This window comes from Dendrobium catenatum, unplaced genomic scaffold (genome assembly GCF_001605985.2).
Source record: "Dendrobium catenatum unplaced genomic scaffold, ASM160598v2 fragScaff_scaffold_198, whole genome shotgun sequence".
NCBI lineage: Eukaryota > Viridiplantae > Streptophyta > Magnoliopsida > Asparagales > Orchidaceae > Dendrobium > Dendrobium catenatum.
The window spans coordinates 179,656-202,037 of NW_021318660.1; the positions used below are offsets into that span (position 1 = coordinate 179,656).

Below are 22,382 nucleotides of genomic sequence, written 5' to 3' on the forward strand. Positions count from 1 at the left end.
GGTGAAATAAATGGAGATAGAATTCAAGTTGGATGTTTGAAGTGGAGGAATGTATCGGGTTTGTTGTGTGATAGAAAAGTACCTCTCAAACTTAAGAGAAAATTCTATAAGATGGTGGTAAGACATGCAATGCTTTATGGTGTATAATGTTGGCCAGTAAAAGAGAAGCATAAAATTTAAGTTAAGTTTTGTAGAGATGAGGATGCTCAGATTGATGAGTGGTTTTACCTTTAGAGATGGAATGCAAAATGAGTATACGCGTGAAAGTTGGAGTAGCTCCAATCGCAAATAAGATTAGAGAGAGTCACTTAAAGTGTTGGTTATTTGATGACCTGGTTAGGAGAGTAGATGTACGAGATTTGGCCTATATTAAGAAAGGTGGAGGTAAACCTAAAAAGGTTGTGCTTGAGAAAAAGTTACAACTTGAATTTCAAGTAGAAGTTAAGTTCACTTATGAGCATATCTGTTAACGGTGAATGACGCACTATGGTGCAAAGGTCCCTTTGGAGCCATGGCGCATAGCGCACGGCGCGGCTTGCGCCATTTTGAAAATGGCTCAAACTATATAAGAATTATAAAATAATAAGCATGAATATGAAATAATATTGTCCAACATGACGCAAACTTTACATTTCACAACAATATTGTCCAAGAGACAAGAATTCACATTTAAAGTCCTCACCACTTCCTCTCCTATAGAGTCCAATGTTTCCCAATCAAAGCATGCACTTATGAAGAAAACTTATACAAAGCATGCACTCATGAAAAAACAGACTTGATGAATACAATAATATGCCGGGCTGCTGGGGGTCCAAGGGGGCGCTGCACCCAGAACAAATTTTATTTGTAAGAGCAATTTTGAAGTTCTGCTTATTTTTAAAGTTCGTAAGTCGTTTGTATGGAAATATACATAGTGGTACCGAGCATGTACATAGCGGTACCGAGCATGTACCTAGAGATACCGAGCATGTACCTAGCGGTACTAAGCATTTTTTTTTAAATTTTAAGAGGTGGACGTCACATTTAAACAATTTGGCGCGCTATTTTGTGTTGTGCGCCATGCGCCATGGCTCACATGCGACGCAAATAGTGCGCGCTATTTTAAACACATGTGCCTTGCCATGAACATGGCGCCGTAGGTGTGCCGCGCCGTGCCGTGCGCTATGACGCGTGCTATTTTGCGCCATTGAAAACTATGCTTACGAGGAAACTAAATCTAAATTTGAACTGTCAGAATTCAAGCTAAAAATCATATTTAAGTGTAATATTACTTTTGAATTTGAATCTTATGTTGACATTGAATTTGAAATCAACATGAACCAATACTCATTGCTAAACATAAATTATAACCATAATCGTGAACATGAGCTTCCCATAGGAACTCCAAAACATGGATCATAGCTTCTATGTGAAGTTGAATCTATTCCTAAAGTGGCAATTGAACAAATTATACCTGTTGAAGTTGGTGAGTCAATTGATTAAGTTGAAGAAATAAATCTTGAATGTGGAAGCTAATCACTCATACATAGTAAAAATTATAAATTAATTGAGTGGATGATTTAACTCTTGATGAAATTTTTTAGAAAATTTTAATTTTTATAACTCATTTCCTTTTCTTTTGGAGTAATATTCTCTCACCTGTGTTTTTTTAGCAAATATCCTCTTAAAATTTTTTGACCAAATTGCCTTTAAATGCATAGTTAAGAAAATTTTTCTAACATAAAGTAGCATTTTTTCTTACTTTTACATGCACATTTTTACTCTGCTTCTATTTTAGCTTCTTCCATGGATAATTTTTCTTGCATGGAAACGTGTGTGTAGATCATGATAGTGGTTTGAAAGAGTTTCAAACAAAAAGCTGGCCTGGTTTGCTTCAAGGTCGATCCATATTTTTCATCCAGTTTGAACTAAGGTCAAACCAAATTTGAACAAAAGTTGGCCTATGTTCAAACCTTGTTTGACATCGGTTCGAACTTGATTTTACTCTTGCCGATAGTTGCACAATGCCTTCCGCCTCTCATACCCATATATCATCCAACTTATAGGCTATTATACCACACAGAAGAATACAACCTTAAGATACTCTTTGTGATTTACTCCATGGAGATGTAGCAGGCGGTATGACACCCCTTTTGTGCGATTGATGATTAAATATTGTGTTTCATGTGGTGGAAGATGTGGACTACCTCCACGAAGGGGGCATGTTACTAAATAGTCCATGACGACATTATGAAAATGAATGTGTTGCTTGACTCGCAAGTCGAGCTTATTGAGTTTCGAGCTTGAGCTTAAGTAGAATTTCGAGCTTATTCGATTATCGAGCTCGAGTTCAATCCTCAGGATGCTCAGCTCGATTACCCGTCGAGTGGCTCGAGTGCGGAATCAGAATAGCAGGGCGAGCTCAGACACAGACTCGGACGCAGAAGGATGAAGCGAAAATTGGAATCGCCAACTGCCGGGTAGGTCGCTGACGTGAAATCGAGCTCCATCCGTGGAATCAAGCCACTCGACGAGCTCGTTTTCATTGGCGCAAGCCGAGTTCGAGCTCGCCTTTGGAGCTAGACTCGAGTTCGAGCTCGAGATTTGGCTCGCGAGTCGAGCTCAAATTAAGCCTGACTCGAGCTCGACTCAACTCGTTTGCACCCCTAGTATTGAGTCTTGTTTTTTTCAAAATTTTTGAATTTTATGTTTGTCATTAGGGTCTATTTTACCATTTTTTGTTTGTTTGGGTGTAGTTCTTTGTCAATAAATTTATTTTTATAAATAGGGTCCAATCTTGTAGTGCATACGTAGTTCAAGATGGAATAAATTAGAGTTTGCTTTCACTTTCACTTTTGGAGTTCATTCTCCCTACTCCCTATGTGAGTCTTTTTTTCTATGTTTCTTTTGAAGTTCCTCCTGTCTTCCTTTTTGTGGGGTATTCATTCAGTTAAATCTCTCTATCCCTTCTTTTCTCTACCTCCCCCGGTTCTCCCTTTACTCTTGATTCTTCTGTTTTAGTCACCGCTTTTTATTGTATAATAGGTTTTTATGAGGAAAGGCTATGATGGTAGAGTGAGATGGTGATTTAATGATGGTGGCATTATACAGATTAGCTGCTGTGGAGGAAAGGTGGTGACAACAGTATTATTTGGTAGCAGAAGTACATTAATTGGCAATGTTAGAGGAGGTTGAGCTAGAGGGCTCAAAATTACTGAGAGGGAGAGGTGCTGTTGAGAGAGGGGAACATGGAGAAAAGAGCAAGGAAGATCAAGAGAAATGTAGAAGAAAAGCAAGAAGAGTGATAGACTCAGTGGGATAATAATGCTGGTGTTGTTTTCATTTTGGAGCTTGTGCAAAGGTAGTAAAGTTAAGTTCCAATTTTCACCAATGCAATGAAGAAAACTAATTTATAATACTTGCAAATATATTTAGTATTGGATTATGAATAAATGAATCTGCTCATCGAAGAGATGGCCTTGGCTTTAGCTCAAGCTTGTTCTTATTTATTGCTTGAGTAGATTTTGCCAGCCTCCTCAACTCTCTACCTTGATGACTCCTGCTTGTGAGAAATCATCAGCCAAGTTTGTGCTGGTTCAGCTCTCTTGCACCCCCTGGACCCCAAACTGTGTTATTATTGCTGCTATACTGAATTTTCTCTTTTTTTTATTTGAAGTACTGCTAAATTTTTTAGTCGTGATGGGTTGACATCTAGCAACATTATCCATTTGTTTGATATCATTGACTCCCATTTCTGTCTTTTCCTACCACTGAATATTTTGCTGCTAATATTTTCTTTATGATTTTCCTTTTTTTTTTGTGATGTATTTTCTTACTTGATCATATATTATTCCAGCATGCATACAGAGATGGCCGATTAGAAGAAGTCGTATTACGGCACCTGGATGCTGAAGATGGAAGTATAGTGATAGCAAAAAATATCAGGTTTCTCGATGTCATTTAATCAATATTTTTTCATTAATTAATTGATAGAAGTTTTTCTTTTTCATACTTGATATTGGAAAATGGAGATTGTTACCAGTTACCAATGATCATATCTTTAATGATGCATCAGGCTTTCGGACTTCCTCAATAATTTGCATTTGTAAGGCGCTCATCTGCCTCAAAATTTATGTGTAAGTTTGAATCCTAAATCTGCTCTTTTAATTTTCTTCCAAATACATGGCGCTCTCTATCTGTGAGACAGTTTGACGTTCAAAGAAAATCAGTATTGCTAAACAATGCTTTGCTTGAAATGGTGAACTTTCCTGATGCTATCACAACTCTCTTCCAGGACTTATACTATTTCAAAAAAGTAATGCTGGTTATCCTATCTGAAGTACCATTTCATGTGATCCTTCTTCCGTCACAGTGGACCACTCATGCTATTCACTGACCAGGAAATACTAGATGGTGATATTCTTGATCATTTGATATCTCTCCTTTTTTTCCTTTCAGAAGTTTATATGGTAATTTGACATATTCTTTTTGAAAGAAAACAAGATTATTACTACACATCAAATTTTTAGGCTTTCGTTTTGTTTTTTCCATGTGATCCTTTGGGTTGATTAAACTGTGGTTTATCATGTGATTCTATCATATTTTTGGTTATTGTATCCCATTCAGCGAATTGCATTATAAACTAACTCAAATAGAGGCAGGTTTTTGGCCATCAAGTTTTCTAGCTGTACAAGCAGTAAGCTAGTGCAGCTTATGAGAATCTTTTTGCTAATGTTTTTGTGAATTGAAGAAGAAAAGTAAGTTATTTTTTATCATCCTAAATATGGCAGTTGGTAAAAACTAGTGCTTTTTTGGTTGCAATGCATGAAGAAGTAGGGAATAAAAAGTGAGGGAATTGTACCATTTTAGTTATTTCGATGATGGGAAAGTGGGAAGTGATTTAGTCCTATGATAAGATTCTTGGCCGTTTGACTTCAGGCTCATTTGCTTTGAAGTCATATTCTGTCCCTGGAAATTAAAAGTACCCCTCACATATGAATGCATATACTACTATATAATCGTGTATTGAATATATCATACAATTAGTAAAGGTTTACAAGTTTTACAAATTCTTTTTATTTGTATATCTATATTTGCTTAATATGCATATTTCAATAATTTTGGATATATTAATGGGCAAAGTCTACCAACATTGGAGGGCTTCTAGAGTCGGATATATGTATGAGTTGTAGATATGCTTTTGATTATAATGACGACTCTTTCACTAGCAAGGGGTTAGTTGTACAAATTTTCACTGAATAATACGGAGGGATCACTTGTGGTTCAGAGGTACTAGGCAAGAGCTCAGAGGCATGGCATGATTAATTATTTACAAAACTTAGTTTGACCCAAATGAGCATTTCCTAAGAAACATGGTTTCTATTGGCTTTGTTTTAATTGATTGGTCAATTTGGCTTTGATTGTTGGGTTTATCAGGGTGGGAGTTGCGGCAAATTAAATTTGTGTTGGGGCTTGCATTCATCAGATGACCTATAAGTTAAAGCAAAGATTTGGGTTGAGTTATCAATTTGAATTTTGATAGGATCATTAGTGCTTGAACCTCCACTCATCAAAGTCATTTAATAGATTAGGACTAGCAACCTTCGGTTTAATGGGATTTTGATGTTAGCCTAGCTATTTTGAATTTTGAATGACCTATAAGTATGATTTTATGACTTTATTGTAGGTGTGACGACAAGATGATGGGTACTCACTAGGACTTTCAGAACAACCAGGAATCATTAAATTGATTTGGGTCTTGGTCTTATTTTTTGATCAAATGGGTATATGCCATTATTTTGAGACAAGTTTGATGGGACTTTATGATCATTTCAATTAATTAGAGGTTTTTGGAACCCTTGGTGAGTTGGGGCAATTTAGAAGTCATGGGTGCATTAGCATGCTTTTTATAGCACATATATTTCAATCTAATAACATTGATATCGATAGTTGGAAGATAATGGAGGTGCATGAATGGGACTGTTATAGGTGGCCTATGGATGAGAGACAAGTGTGAGGGAGGCGCACCTAACAGTGCAGGAGTAGCCTCGAGAAGAATACAAAAAGAGCAGACGAGGATTTGTTTTTGACAAGAGAGCAGCCTGTGCATAGTTTTTTAGCATGAGGAAGAGGCGAGCAAGCAAGCAAATGAAGAGAGCGTGCGTGTGAGACATGCATAACATATGGGATGTGCGATCATGGGAAGTTAAGCTGTTTTTTCTTGTGTTAAATATGGCTAAAGTAAAAAAAAAATTGTCCCCCAACAAAATGTGTTGTGCTGCTCTATTATGGTATATTTGTTGCACCCCCCTCTAGGATAATCTTAACTCTAAACAAGCTTGCATGTGCCAAATGTACTCATTTTTTTCCTAAGATAATTTGAAATCGAGTTCAGTAGGACTAGGGTTCAATTCAACTCTTAGGTTTGTTAAGACAACATATTTATGTTAACTTGACGAATGGAGCTTATTAAATTGGCATAGCAGATCAGCCCATTTTCTTGTGAACTGAGAAGTTTATCTAGTTCAGTCCTTGGGCTTGTTAAATTAAAATGGAAATTATTCAATTCTTAACTTTTAGAACCATCGTAGTTATATGTCAATTATGCTATTGGAGTTTATTGTGTGGGGTGAAAGCTCAACTCTTAAATTTATGAGCTAGGTCATCAATTTGGCCCTTAAGTTTGTTGAACGAGAACTTGATATTCAGGCCATGGTTTAAAAAATCGTTTGAGGCGCACGCCTTGGGCCCCCCTCGAACTGAGACGCACAATGAGCGCCTCGAGGCTTAAGCCTTGCTAGTGTCAGTAAGGCTTACGCCTTTTTTAAATGCCTCGAGGCTTAAGCCTTGCTAGTGTCAGTAAGGCTTACGTCTTTTTTAAATGAGGCGCACGCCTCCAGGCTTAATGTCTCGAGACGTTTCGAGGTAGCATCTCATTCTAGTTAAATTTTATAATTTTTTACTAAATATATTATTATTAATATATATGCTTTATTATATTATATAAGGAATAGAAGCCAAATAACTATAGGATGAATGAACAATATTGAATAATTGTGTTATGTTTAATAAAAATTTGAAAGATAAGCACTTCAAAGAATAACTTGTGATGATGAAATAAATCTTTTGATTGTTAATGATATATTATCTAATGATGAATGGATAATAGCAAAAAATAGTGAAAGATTTAAAATTGAAAATGGAGGAATGAGTTTGATGATGAGATGAATGAAAATATCAATGCTAATGTTAAAATGATTATTGAATTGGATGTAACTTCTACTTCGCAATTAATTTAAAGAAAGTAGCAAAGTGGAGTTAAAACTTTAAAAAAATATCAAATGCTGATTTAAATATAATAAATTTCCTTTTTATGTTATTAATATGTTGCTTTGTTTTATGTTAAATTGAATCTAATGTTAATTAATATGGGGAGCTAAAAAATATTATAATTGAAGAAGGTTTAGCATATGACAATGAGTCAGATTTTGAGAATGACATAATTATTGCATACGAAGATATATGAAAGTAAGAATGAGGTCGTCGTGGATCCTAAACTTTATGATGCTATATTTTAAATGATTGTTTACTTTGAATCTTATTTCAATTTTTCATTTTATAATAATATTTAATCTTGAGATTTGTAGTTTATATCTTTATGATGGCGAATAAAAAAATATATTAATATTTTATTTTTATGAATTATTTGAAGGTTCATATATTTTTTATTTTTCTGTTTTGTCGCTTATGCCTCAATTCGCCTCGATGCTTACACCTCACCTCACTAAGGCATAATGCCTCAATTCCTGATTTAGCCTTTTTAAACCTTGATTCAGGCTTGATTTTTTACTTTGTTGAGCTTGTGCTTTGCATGTTGATTGTACTATTGTAGCTTGTTGGATCAATGAGGAAACTTGGCTCTTAGGTTTTTGAGATAAGAGTTTCATCGATTTGGCCTTTGGGCTTGTTAAATTGGAACTTTGTTTTCAAGCTTAGTCGTTAGACGTGATGACTAGAGATTTGTATGTTGATTCTACTATTGGAGCTTGTTGGATCATTGAGACAACTCGACCTTAGGTTGTGAGCTAATAGTTTCACGAATTTGACTCTTAGGCTTGTTGAATTTGGACTTTATATTCAACCTTGGCCTTTAGACTTATTGAGCTTAGGATTTGTATGTTGATTATGCTATTAGAGCTTATTTGGTCAATGAGGTAGTTTGGCCCTTGGGCTTATTGAACTATGACTTGATATTCAAGTTTTTTTTTTAAATTTGTTGAGCTTGATATTTACATGTTGATGCTACCTTTATATCTTGTTGTATCTATGAGGAAGCTCTTCCCTTAGACTTATGAACGTAAAGACTTCACCAGTTCAACTCTTAGGCTTTTTGAACTACAAGTTGCTATTTAAGCTTGATCTTTAGACTTGCTGAGCTTGGATTTAGTGAGTTGATTTAGCTTCTTGAGTTTGTTGAATCAATGGGGTAGCTTAATCCTTTAAATTTCTGAGTTGAGAGGATTTACTAGTTCTGTCATTAGGAATGTTAAATTGGAACTTGATATTCAGGATTTATCCTTGGACTTGTTGAGATTGAGATTCAATTTACTAATTCTACTTATGAAATTTGTTTACTTGACCCTTTGGTTTTGTGAGTTGAGAATTATCATTGCCATGTTGCGCAGTTTTACTTGGGTATAAACATGTGTTGCAAGTGACTTTTGGGATTCGAATTGCAAAGCGTGATTAAATTGCTTTGAAGAGGTTTTAGATGAAATTTATCCAATCTGATAGGAGAATTTTTGGAGATAGGCTAACTTAAGCTTTTAAGTTTATGAGTTGCAATAGTTTAACATGTTTGGCTCCTTGAGCTAGCTAAGTTGATTGTAGAATGCCTCAATCCTTAGTTTTATAGAGTCAAACCATATACAAGAAGTGAGTTGGCACTTATTGAACTAATGAGTATAACTTACCTTTTAGATTTGATGAGTTTAAGTGAAATCCAACTACATATAATACCTTTTGAGTAGTGACCATTTGAGGCATGGATATTATAATTTTTATATCAATAAGTTCACAAGCTCCTCCTCCATAATTTTAACGATGAAGGGCCTTTTCCAGTTTGGCTCAATTTTGTTGGTAAGACAATGATGGATAATTATGGGTCGAAGCTTATATGGCGGAATATATGATAATGAGATTTGATTGGCATTGCTTTATGGTTTTCTAAATTTTATTTAGCTTGAAGTTGTGCATTATCTTGAGCTTCCAATTCTTAGTGCCATGGGCGAACATTTTCTTCCTATGTGCATCTATATTGTATGGCAATATGAAAGTAAGATAGCTTAACCTAATAAGGAGTATCACCTAGTCTCATAAGCAAGTATAGAGTAACCTGTGTTGTAGCTTTATATATGGTGTAATATACCCATATATCATAGGTCAATTTGCCACATTCTCTTATATTTTTGGTGAAAATTTTCTTGGATAATTATACAAAGTTTTATTGAATGCTTTGACCAAATCAATAGCTTTTGGGTTATATATTGCTAGTAGCGTTGGAATTTCTTATTACACTTGACAATTTGATTAATTTTTAGGGATTTAAGGATTATGCAATTGTTGGATATGATTCTATATTGGACTCCAAATTAGTAGGCAATACCATCTGAGAAGAATATTATTATTTAGCTTAATTTCCTTTTGGGGAGGTGCTTCAACCACATTTAGAAATTATAGTAGCATTGTGTATAAATTGATGCCTTAGGGAGGATAGATGGTCTATTGGGATGATTATGTTAGTACCCCAACTCTCGAATGACCAAGATGCTATTACTATATGAGCAGGCTAGACGAATGATGTGAAGCATCTCTATGTATTTAACATTGGTGACACATCTTATTTTGGTCAATGTGGTCCTTAATATTACTAGATTGTTGATGTTCTATAATTTTTTATTTTAATCTTTATTTTTGGGCCTAAAATAGTGCAAACTGCACGAAGCCTCATGAGTTTTAGTCATGACATCCTTGTCTTTATTAGTCCTAGGTATCGAAGCCTCATGAGTTTTAGTCATGACATCCTTGTCTTTATTAGTCCTAGGTATCACAATCACATTTGATCAAATGATGTGTGATATATGTATCATTTGTATGCTACAACATTCTTCATGACATTTGGGAAGCAACATATTTGTTGTTAGGTAGTTTCTCTTTTTTATAAAAGATGATGAAAGGTTTCCTCTAGTAAACCCCATTGGATATTGTTAGGATCTCTCGAATTTTAAGGATTTTCATAGTTCATAGAAGAGCCTGATGGCAATATATACTTCTTTTGGATAATGATGATAACTTGAGCCTCTTAAGGATTTATCTTTTCCTGGCTAGCTTTGTTAGTGAATCAGTTTTACCATTTCATCAGATTGTAACTCTTATGGAAGTTATGTTTGGGACTTGTATAAATATCTAAAACGTGTTTATGATAAATGACTTGTAATACTCCACTATACCCTTTATCATTATTGTATAGTGTCACAGAAATAAACATAACATTTTAAGCCTTAATATATGATATTTTTCATCATCTGAATATTTGTATAAAATATCTACCAACATTTACATTTACTATATAAACCCATTTACTATATAAACAGAAGCATCTAATAAATCCAATTATGTCAAACAAATACTTACAGTGCCACTAATAAAATCCAAAATAGTACACTACTAAACCGTCTACATATCTCAGATGTAGACCCACAAACTATGTTGCACGGATACTCCTATTTACGAGGCGTGCTGTATCGGATACGTGTCGGATACGGATACGCCTCCGATACGGCACAGATACGTGTCGGATACGGCCTTGCCGTGTCCGATTAAAATATTATTTAAAATTGACTGGACACGCGTATCGGATACGCGTGTCCTATTGAAAAAAACACGGAGCCACGATTTACCTTTTCTTTTCGAAGCATTAAAGTTGATAGGATCATCCTTCGTCGACGGAGCGGCTCGACAACGCGAACAGTGAAGGCAACGTGAGCAGTGAAGGTTCGTTTTTTTCGTCGTTCTTCGTTTTTTTAATCATAGGCTCGGTATCGAAACTCGGTACCGCTTGATACCGAACGCTACTGGAACTCAGTATTGCTCGGTACTGCTCGATACCGAGCGGTACTGGAACTCGGTACCGCTCGGTATTGGAACTCGGTATTGCTCGGTACTACTCGGTACCGAGCGGTATTGGAACTCAGTACTGCTCGGTATTGGAACTCGGTACTGCTCGGTATTGGAACTCAGTATCGCTCGGTATTGTAACTTGGTATAGAATATAAAATGAAATAACTTAAACCCATTCTGCTTCAACATTTTCTTTTTATTTTCCTGTAAAAACAATTCATATGAAAAGAACTAATGAGTTATGAGGCTCAATAAGTTATACAATTTATATAAAAATTAAATGTCATATTATAAAGAATAACATAATTGAATTAACTTAGAAATTTTTACAAAACAACATAAATCATCTTTTAAAATCATTATTTCATTCATTTGAAGTCTATACAGAATATCAATATTAATTCTTAAAAAATTGGCTAAACTTTCATAAAAATGTTCAATGAGCCCAGATAAACCTGACATTATCGTCATTGAACTACATAGAGGTCTCTTTTGTCTCTTTAGTTGTCATTTTTGCCCCATCTGCTATGCATGTATCATATTTGTGGTTCCTTTTGCCCCACATACAATTGTAGGTATCATATCTTGGGACTCTTTTGCCTCACATGCACTTGTAAGTTTCATATCATTTTATAGCGAATCTTTACTAATTCAATAAACTTCACATATTCGTAGTTCATACTTACATTGTATGGTTGTATAATTTCATCACACATAGTTGTTATACTGTTTGCATAAAGAGATTGTGTATGCAACATATAAAGAATTGTACTTCTTTTTAAAATGTTCGCAACTAAAAAAATGTTCAAATAATCATATCATATCTTATGTTAAATTCTAATTCCTCAAATATAATTGTAGTCGCTCATACATGAAATCATGAATACTTGACTATTAACATGCATAATATAAAATCTTATACTTTAGTGACTATCTTTCTAAATTGTCGTCAAAATTAGTGTATATGTCTACGATGATAACATATACTATTTAATTAAAAATTTATTACCTACCTCTTTGAAGATTTGTCTCATCAATTCTTCCATATCGCACTCTTCTCCTCTTATAAGTTATCTCAAAACCTCCTCTTTGTATATACTAGGTAATTCCTACAATTGGTGACATCTTCTTTAGGAACTTTCACTACCATTTAAAATTCTATAAAACAATTAAAGAAAACCAAATTGATTACCTCAATCGTTCCTTTCTTTAATTTCCTTTTTTTCTATTTTAACATAATTTCTTCACTGCAATTCCTGTATTCAAAGCCTACTGTAGAAATCAGCCAATCTTAGCAATACATCCGAACAATTCCTTGCTAATCTTGCTAAAATTAATCACAGTTTTACTTACCCAATAAATCCTTTCTTTTTCCTTCCCTAAATTTCCTTGCATTGTGCCGATCATAGCTTTGCACTGTGCCGAAACATCACTCCTTCAAGCGCTGTACTGTGCCGAACTTCCACAGTTTCAGCACTATGCTGAACTCCCTTCTATAGCAGAGCACTGTGTCGAGTAATGTTACAGTTCAGCACTCCTTGCGTGAAAAACTGATTGCTTGCTTGCTTGAATTCCAACAGATAAGGATGATGGGTGAGAGGGTCCAATACTAAAATTGATTTTTAATAACTTCTTCATAGCCAAAGGTATATCCATTCGGAGCTAATAAACAAAAGAAAAACATTTAATTAAATTGAACTTGTTATTTAATATGAATGTTAAGATTTTGCATAACAGTAATTAGTTGTTAAAATAACATTTTCTTATAAAAATTTTATATTTAAATACCTGGATTTTTGGATATTACATGACTAATGCAAGTTTATTAATCTTGAAAGCATGTCACTTGTTTGAGTATAATTTGGGAGTCTCATATGTGTGAAGCTTCTCATTTTTCATGCTAATTATGAGTTTGATGCTTGCTATAAGTGCTTTGTATACAACTTGATTATTTATGTGAGGTTCAAAAAATGAATAGGAATATTGTATTATGCCTCTTTTTAGTGTTTAAAAATGAGACCGACCGCAACTCATATTGTTGGAATATTTCTTGGGTTAGCTAGTCACATTGCTGAAGATCCCTCATAATAGAGCTCTTATTTTGGAGATTGTTTTTCTACTTTGAGGATATGACTACTTTTCAATTTGTGAAACTCATGAAGAATTGTTATACCTAAGCATCTTAGTTAAGCTCTAAGAAATTAGTTGGTTGGAGCATAGAGGCGTATTTTACTCGTGGCTTCTGAAGCGTTCTCTACAATTGACAATGATTACTCATCAAGTTGAGATGGCTAGAAGAGTGCACACGTCAAAGGTTTATAGAAGAGCAAAGATGAAAATACCCTATTTTTACATATTATTCAATAAGAATGATAGAGACAACAAAAAGAGAAAGAGAGAGGGATGCTTACGAGCACACAAGATTTTATGGTGGTTCAGTCAAATGGCTTGTGTCTACTATGGGTTTACCAAGAAGGTTTATTGAACTCTTATAGGACAAATAAGGAAAACCCCTATGGGACCTAGCTAACCTTCAGAAGAAAGAAAGAAGAAATATAGTGGTAGGAAGAATGCTCTTATGTCCGAGCTAGAGGAGGTTCTCAGGAGAGGAGAAATATAGGAGAAGATGAAGAAGAGAGTTTTGGTTACTTGGGATGGTCAAGAGTAGCTGATACACCATAAGTTTTGTCCCTGTGCCAAGAACTTCAAAGTTTAAGTTGCCTGAGAGGGAGATGGAGAGAGAAAGTTCTGAAGAAGGGGAAATTATTATGTGCGGACTTCGGACGTAACTTTGCGTCCGGACTCCAATTAAATTAAGACACATGGATTTCTTAAAACCCGATGACCCAACCCAACCAAGCTATGAAAATTTTGAAACTGTGGCAGCCCACTCATTTTTTATGTTTTTAAAAAGAAACCCGTGAAAGCTCTCAAATATTTAGGGTTTTTGTGGAATAAAACTTTTGGTGTCGGTTGAGAAACAAACAACGAGAAACATACAATGAAGATGGAGATTGATTTAAACTTTAAAGGATTATATATTCTGTCACGACCCGGCCCGGTTAGCTCGTAAGGGCGAGGCGGGAACAGAGGTCGGACATGATGAAGATAAAAGAAACTTCACAATAAACAATTAACATATCTCTAAAAAGTACCAAACATAAGGAAAGAGCCACTACAAAATCTCCAAACATGAACTTTTCTCTTCTTTCATTCAAAACACCAATAGATGAATTTAACATTAAGTTTACAAAATACAAAAGGGAATCCAAAAATCATTTTTTTCTTACTTATCATTTCTAAACCTTCTATACAAAACATCAAAACTCAAAAGAACTTGCCGCCCGTTGTCTCCCTACGACGGTAAATGCGCGGTGGTTGGTCTGCCATCTATCATTCCCTAGATACTCCTGAAAAGTATTCCCACAACGAGGGTGAGTCATAAACTCAATAGGTGTGATTGGAATTCAAATGAATTTAAAGTCAATAAAAGAAAACTAAATCATGCTTTAATGTTATAACAAAAAAAACATCAACATAAAGAAATATTGCTTTGAGGAAATGCATACATTTACCTCAACTTTCAAGTGCTTTTTTCTTCATAATATTTCCATTTTTCCTTTAACATTTTGCCTCACATGATAGTCTCAAATGCATAACATGAATATGAAATGTTCATAATAGTTTAATATGTAAATATAACACCCGTCTCGGGAGTACCACTTGTACTGATCAGGTACATAAAATTTGGCCAATTCCTTTATCATTGGTTCATATGAACCATCATTTACCATGGCTCATAAGAGCCTCCTTTACCATGACTCATAAGAGCCTCCTTTACCATGTGATACTCCCGCGTCAACATGCACATACACTTATTACTTATATATCCATAAGAGATGCTTTATGTAAACCATTCATAAACTAACCAAGTATATGTTTCCTTAGAGATATGCATGCTTGATATGCTTATGTGTTCTTTTGCATGTAAAGAAGAAAGACATGTATAATAAGAGTGGAGAAATAAGCATGAGATCCATTCATGAATTGTACATTTACATAAAGAGAACCTTTACATTTGCTTCAAGTGTCCATAAACTTATAAGGGAGCATGAGTCACAAGAGTTTCATAATGAGCATAAAGGAATTTGTCATTTTTAATGTAATTTGCAATGAAAGAAAATTTGTCTAAAATTTATAAGAACATCCATTCCACCTACCTCAATCCGTGCACCTCTTTTTTGTCCGATCAAACTTTTTTCCTCCACACGATTTATATCTAAAAGAGACATACAAAGAAAAGCATAAGTGACTAATCCCTATATAATATCCTAAACCCTAATTCTAAAGTAATAAAAGGGTTCTTTCTAATGTCTTGTTTATGTTCCAATTCAAGCCCTCCACACCAAATCATGATATCTCTCAAACACATTCTCTCTCAATTATGGTTTAGTCCAATTTCTTAGGTTTAAGCATGCCACACTTCTCCTTACATTCAAAACATAAAAAAAATATCTTCAATTTTTGGAATTTAATAAATAAAAAATTAGGAAATCTTGTATTTTAAATAAAATCCATAAATTAGTCTCTAAAATCCTCTCTAAAACAAATAAAAATCATAGGGATAAAAAATTCCTTAATTAGGGAAAAACCCTAAATTCCTAAACTCAAAATTTTGCATAAACCTTACAATGTCCTCCCATAAAAACTTTCCCATGTCATTTGAAATATCTTTTGTGAAGGCATTTCCAAATAAACAATTTTTGAGCAAATCCTAATTTTCAAAAATTCATATTTTTCACAAAAACACTTCACATTAGGGTTTAAAAACTTCCCCTAACCCTTCCCTAAACTTTTCTCAAAGAAATTCCAAGTTTTCTCTAAACCCTAGTTTTCATTTCTTAGGGAAAACTCAAAGAAAGGAGGAGGAAACTCAAGCAAAACACATACCTTAGTCTTCCCTTAATCTCCCCTACGATTTCCCCCAAGATTGGCCGCCGGAATCCGCTCGTTGGAGCCACCCGTCGCCTCTCCTACCCGCGCCCTTCCCCTCTTCAACGCTCGGTTTGGTCGCAAGCCGCAAATGAGGACCGAAATATTTCGGTCCCCTAATAAGGGTGGGGTTCTCATAATGCAAGCATAATGACCTCAAAGCCCTTACTTAAACATCCTCTCTATTCAAAAAGCATTAAGGGTAAAAAATGTCATTTAGAATTTTCCGGAAATTTTAACTCTCAAAATACTCAAAATCTGATATGGGTTCTATACATCAAAACGATCAGAATTTTACGCTCTATTTTATAAAATTATTCTCGTCGAAATCCGTCAACTTCAAAATTTTCACTTAAAACTTGTCGCGGCGCTTTGAAAAGAGTGCGAGGTCTAAAACAGCATTTTTGGGTTTTACACATTCTTTGCAGAGCCATTGGAAAAGAAGAAAAAAACTTCGGAGTAAGGTGTATTTTACTTGCCTAATAATTTGTTTTCATTATATATTATGAGGCAATATACATTTTGTGGAGCTTAGTTTTTCAACAGTGAAATCTGTTGTAAAGGCAAATACAGTAGAACTATATTTTCCGTCAAGGAATATCAAGTTCTCAAACAAGCCCAAATACATCAACGAGGAATTTAAAAACCAGGCAACAATGGTTTGTGTTTTTTGCGTTGTTTCACACACATTCACTTAAAATGTATTATTAAAAAATTTAAATGTCGAATGCCGCGAAAATGCATGCTTCTGTAAATCAACTATGCAAAATTTTATGTAAAATGACAATTTTTTGGACGCTCATTTATTCTCTCAGATGTAATTATTATGCATTTTTTTCTCTTTAATTTATGTGATGTTTTGTTCATTTTGATGTTGTGTACCGTTGAATATCATTGTGTATCGTTGTGTACCGCTGTGTACTGCTGTGTATTACTGTGTGCCGCTGTGTACTGCTATGTATTAAATTAATTTTGAGTATTAAATTAGTATCATGTGCATTTAATTAATTTTTCAAAATAAAATAAAACTTGATAGATATATATATATAAGTACTTATGAATTATATATATATATATGTATATAATTAAATTTATTTTGAAAAATAAATTATAAGTTATCTAAAATATTAAAACTATACACACGCACAAAAGATTATTTGGAGGATAAACTATATTTTCTTTTAGTTGCAAAATAATTGAATAATAAAAAGAATGGAAGTGAATGAGACAGAATAGAAAAAATAGGATATCGACTGGCTCACCAACTACATTCACTTCATTCAAGTCAAAATTTTATAAGTTTATTCTTCATAGGTGCTATTCCCTGAGATTGTTCGTGTGGTGGATATTTTTTTCTTCAACCAGGTCAATTTCAAGATTCTAGCTTTTTTTTTTGGTCATATTTTGATTGTATGTGCTGATGTTGATTCTTTAATATCATAGGTACTTGTGGGTAATTTAAAAAACTTATATCTTTCATTGCATCTCCTGGGTTAAAAGCTGGTAGTGGGAGGGCTAGTGGTGATAGAACAAGGAAGCCTCATAACCGTGATGACCACTAATATTGAATTGTTATGATCATAGTTATTTTTGGTAATGCTCAGTTGTACCAAGCAGTATTAAAGTCAAACCGCATGACGAAAAATTGTTATGATCATAGCTATTGAAGCACAGCATCAAACTGACCATAACTTTTTTATTGCTAAATTTTGTAGGGTACGGATAGCAAAATTAATGTGTGATGCAAAATTAAGCTAACAAATGAATACGCAGATCTTTTTTTTATGAAAGATTTAGATCTATTGAATTAATTTTTGCAAGAAAACCTTCGAACTTCATAGGAAAGTACAATGTTCAGCACAAAAAGTTCATTGCAATTAACAAGACACAATAATACACAGCATCAAAATGAACAAAAATCATATAAACGAAAGAGAAAAAATGCATAATAATTACATCTAAGAGAATAAAGGTCTAAAAAATTATCATTTTACATAAAATTTTAAATAGTTGATTTACAGAAGAATGCGTTTTCGCGTGATTGGACAGAAATTTTTTATGAATACATTCTAAGTGAATGTGTGTGAAACATAAAAAAAAAAAACACAAACCATTGCTGCCCTATTTATAAATTCCTCGTTGAAGTGTTTGAGGTTGTTTAAGAACTTCATATGCCTTGAAGGTGAATATAGTTCTGTTTTATTTGCCTTTACGATATATTTCTCTGTTGGGCTGGATCGAGTCGTCGGGTCTTAAGAAATTCATGTGTCTAAATTTAATTGGAGTCCTAACGTAGAGCTATGCTCGGAGTCCGCACAAAATAATTTTTCCTGAAGAAGAGAGAATAATCTAGGGAGCTTAAAAAGCGTAGAAGTCAAGACAACTAAGAAGAGCCAAAAGAAGTTTATTGTTCGAATTGAGGCTCTCACCTCGCGATGATTGATATTCCATCATTCGAGGCAACTTCTGACTGTGGTTGAGTTTCAAGGCTAATGATGAGCTTGGGATATGGGTGTGCACCCCCCCTTGGATTAATGTGTGAGCAGCAGCAAAAGCTATGCTTTAATCTTATTGGACGGGATGGGCGACAATAATAAATGTTAACAACAACAAAGACTTCACATAAATTGTTCTGGGCCGAATGGACGACACTAAACGTGATGACTTGACAAAATGGATGTCAAATCTTTGCCATTAATGCTTAGACATCCAAGTATTTTGCCATTAACAACAACAGTATGCTTGATAGGTGTTAAGGGTTCGATTTTTCGAAGGCTACACTTTCCCTGCATTTTGCAAGGGTACAAAGCAAGTGATATTGGGCCTCGGAATATCTAGAGTTTAGGGTTTGCTTTCTTTGTTTTCTCATGTTCCCACCACGAATTACGTGAAGAAGCTGTGAATTGAACCTCCCGACTCCAGGAGGCACTTATTTGGAGAAAACTGAAGATTTGGAGAAATTATTCCGTGCGGAGTCCGGATGGTAAAGAGCCGTCCGGATGTGAGTGTATACAGTATTTGCACACACTGTATATAAAAACAAAATTGTGTATAAAATTATACTCAGTGTACATACTGTGTACACTCACATCCAGACGATTCTTTACTGTCCGGACTCCGTACAAAATAATTTCTCGAAGATTTGAGTGTAAACCTTGTTAGGTGGCTTTGCCAGCTTAGCCAGCATCTATACAACCTTGCATATGACCTTTTCTATATCAGTATCAGTAAGATACTCAAGTTCGATTCTGGGATTTTTTTTTGTCGATCACTATTAACATTTGTGGATAGCTGTATGTGATGGTGAGTTGTGCATTGCACTTGGAAACTCTTCAAGATTCAGGGTTCTCACACGAAATATTTGTGTTCTCTAATCCTCGTATATATATGAGATTAGTGAATGGTGTTGTCGAGTCTTGTTAGGGCTGCAAACGAACAAAGCCGAGCCGAGTATGTAAGTGTTTATGTTTGAGTTCATTTATTATCAGCTTGTTCAAGTTTGGTTCATGTATTCGAGCTTTATTGTTTGTGTTCATGTTTGGTTCATTTAAATTGATGTGTGTTCATACTTGATTTATGTTCGGTTCATATTCCGTTTGTTTAGTGCTTATCAAGCAAACAAGCTTTAACGAGCTATAAATGAGCTTTACCTCTAGATGTCTATTAACTTACAAACAAGCTTTATCGAGCCTCCTAACAAACAATTACATCAAACATATTCATGAACATATTTAGCGAATTTTTTTAAACTATCAAACAAGCATGTTCATGAACATATATAATGAGTATTCTTGAGCTATTAAATAAGCAAGTTTATGGACATATATAACTAATTTTTATAATCAAATATTAATTGAGTTTTTATCGAGCTTATTCATGAGTTCTGAATTGAACATGAATCGACCTTTTATCGAGCTTATGACGAGCTTGTTCACTAGCTTTAAATGATGTTATTCATGAACACAAATGAGCCGAACACATTAGTGTTAAAGTTTGTTTATTTTAGGATCGAGTCTTTAAAATATTGTTTAAATTTATTTGTTTAGTTAATTGAACGACGACAAAAAAGCTTTAATCAACCGAGCAACGAGTAGCTCGTCAAACGTTTGGTTCGCTTGCAGCCCTAAGTCTTGTTATTTTCAATTATTAAATATCTTCCTTTTTATTGTTTTTCCATATCAGATAAGTATGATAATTTCTTTATTTAATGACATCTCGTTATATTTTGGTTCGTCATTTTTTTATAGAAAAAAAGTGGGTCAGCGTATTCTCATCAAATTTGATTAAGATGTGTCTTTAAACCATCGGATTTGCTTTAAAATGCATCATACAATATAAGAGAAATTATTTAAAACTTATATTTGATTAATCTCAAAGAAAATCTAATGATAATGATATTCATCCTTTAAAATTTTGGTTGGGAAATCTGAGTTTTTTAGTCATTTTTCTTATTCATTTTTCTTATCCTTTTGACATTTTACCAACAACTCTGATATTTTTGATGCAGGCTTGTTGGCATGGAGATGATGAGATGAAAGGATCAAAGAACATGCTTTGGGCACAGCTTGTAGTTGTTTCTTTTGTATTTAAAGCTGGCAAATAATGAAGATAGGATGTGCAATGGAATCATCAGTTATAATACATATTATTGTGCTTATATGCTTTTGCCTGCTATGAACATACAAGCGTTTACCAGCATTTTGTGCTGGCAAAACTGATTTTTCTGCGTTAAAATTGCTCACATTTCTCTGCTATGAGTGCTGCTATTTCTGTATGGAGATCTCCTTACCTCTTTATAACTGAAATAAAATCCCAAAATTATTTAGATTCACTGCTTCAATGTCTTAAAGATCATTTTCTTCATTTTAAATTGAAATGTTAGATATTTTCATCATACTTAACATTGTGAAATTTCTACATTTTTTATAGCTTTCAGTATGCAGATATGTTCGTGAAATTACCTCTAAAACAAGTCTTAGCTGCTTTGATAAAATAAACAGTTCATTTTTTATTATTATTAAATATTTGAATGTATTTAGATATTAATCATATGAGCTTTAATGGGTACTTAGAGTCCACAATGACTTGAAGGCCTAAATGATAGCAAATATTGTAATCTTCTTTCTTATAAAAGGAAAAGTTTATTGATTAGGAGGCTTGCCTAAATATTAGAAGAATAAAGAAAATCAGGTTCTATGAAGAACTTTCTAGAACCATCCAGCTTGGGCTCCCAAGAAAAAGATTATTAATCAAGGGACTTGCCTAAAATATTAATTTCATGTTTTGTAAAACACCCAAAAAAGGTTTACTTTGTAAGTAGATGCAATTTAGATGATATTTAAAGATGCAAAATCAATTGAACCAGAGAAAAGCTTTTAAAAAAAATATTTGGACATATTTGGTTTCTTAGAGCATCTCCAATTGAAAATCTCATTATTTATTCCAAAATGTTGTGAAACTAAAAAAATGTCGTGATTCATCTCCAATTGAATTCTATTTTTTCCCCTTTCGCAGGTAATGGTCGTCTCTTCTTTCCCGCGGCAAGTTCGGTAGAGACATAAAAATGGCGGAGATGAACAGTGCAACGCCAATATTGGCGTCCCACTGTTCACCCGCAGCTAAATAACGAAAGTTTTGTCGTTCGGCTGGAGCGAGCGAACGGTGTCATTCAGGCATTTGGAGTTCAGTTGGAGATGCCCTTAAAAGAGGATTCACACTCCAATAAAGGAACAACCACTACATAAGATTTAGGTTTGGTTTGGGATAGCTTTTTAACTGTTTCTTAAATCAATTTTTTAGTAAAAAAATATAATTTTTGTACTAAAAAGCTGCTTTAAAAAATAATAAAAAATTATTCCAAACGAAATCTTAGAGGACAAATATAAGCTTACTTCAAAGGATCCTACACAAGAGATTCCTTAGGAAGCAATGAAGAAGGAATAGCCTTTACCATCAAAAATAAAATAATCAAGAAGACACTAGCAAACCAGTGTGTCATTAACCAATGAGCTTAATTATCATAACTCCAAAGATTGAAATATTCAAAAAAAAAAAAAAAAAAAAAAAAGAAGCACAACACCAAGGGAGAACTTAGGAGTTGTTTGGTTGGTTGAAAATTTAATACAATATAAAAGAAATGTAGCATATTTGAAATATTTTAAAGTTATTTGGATGAGTATGAAATAAATGTGGAGAATTATATTTTTTTACTTAGAGTAAAATGAATATAGTGT

General features: G+C 34.0%; 1 protein-coding gene across 1 annotated transcript in view; it reads left to right on the forward strand.

Annotated features, from left to right (window-relative positions):
* Positions 1–20,980, forward strand: part of LOC110094409 (E3 ubiquitin-protein ligase makorin) — a 28,606-nt gene extending 7,626 nt beyond the window's left edge. The window contains exons 6-9 of the mRNA XM_020819644.2: positions 3,836–3,924; positions 4,055–4,115; positions 4,274–4,392; positions 20,657–20,980. Coding sequence (XP_020675303.1) covers positions 3,836–3,924; positions 4,055–4,088 — 123 coding nt within the window. The 3' untranslated portion in view covers positions 4,089–4,115; positions 4,274–4,392; positions 20,657–20,980. The remainder of the gene's footprint in view (positions 1–3,835; positions 3,925–4,054; positions 4,116–4,273; positions 4,393–20,656) is intronic.
* Positions 20,981–22,382: the final 1,402 nt, after the last annotated feature.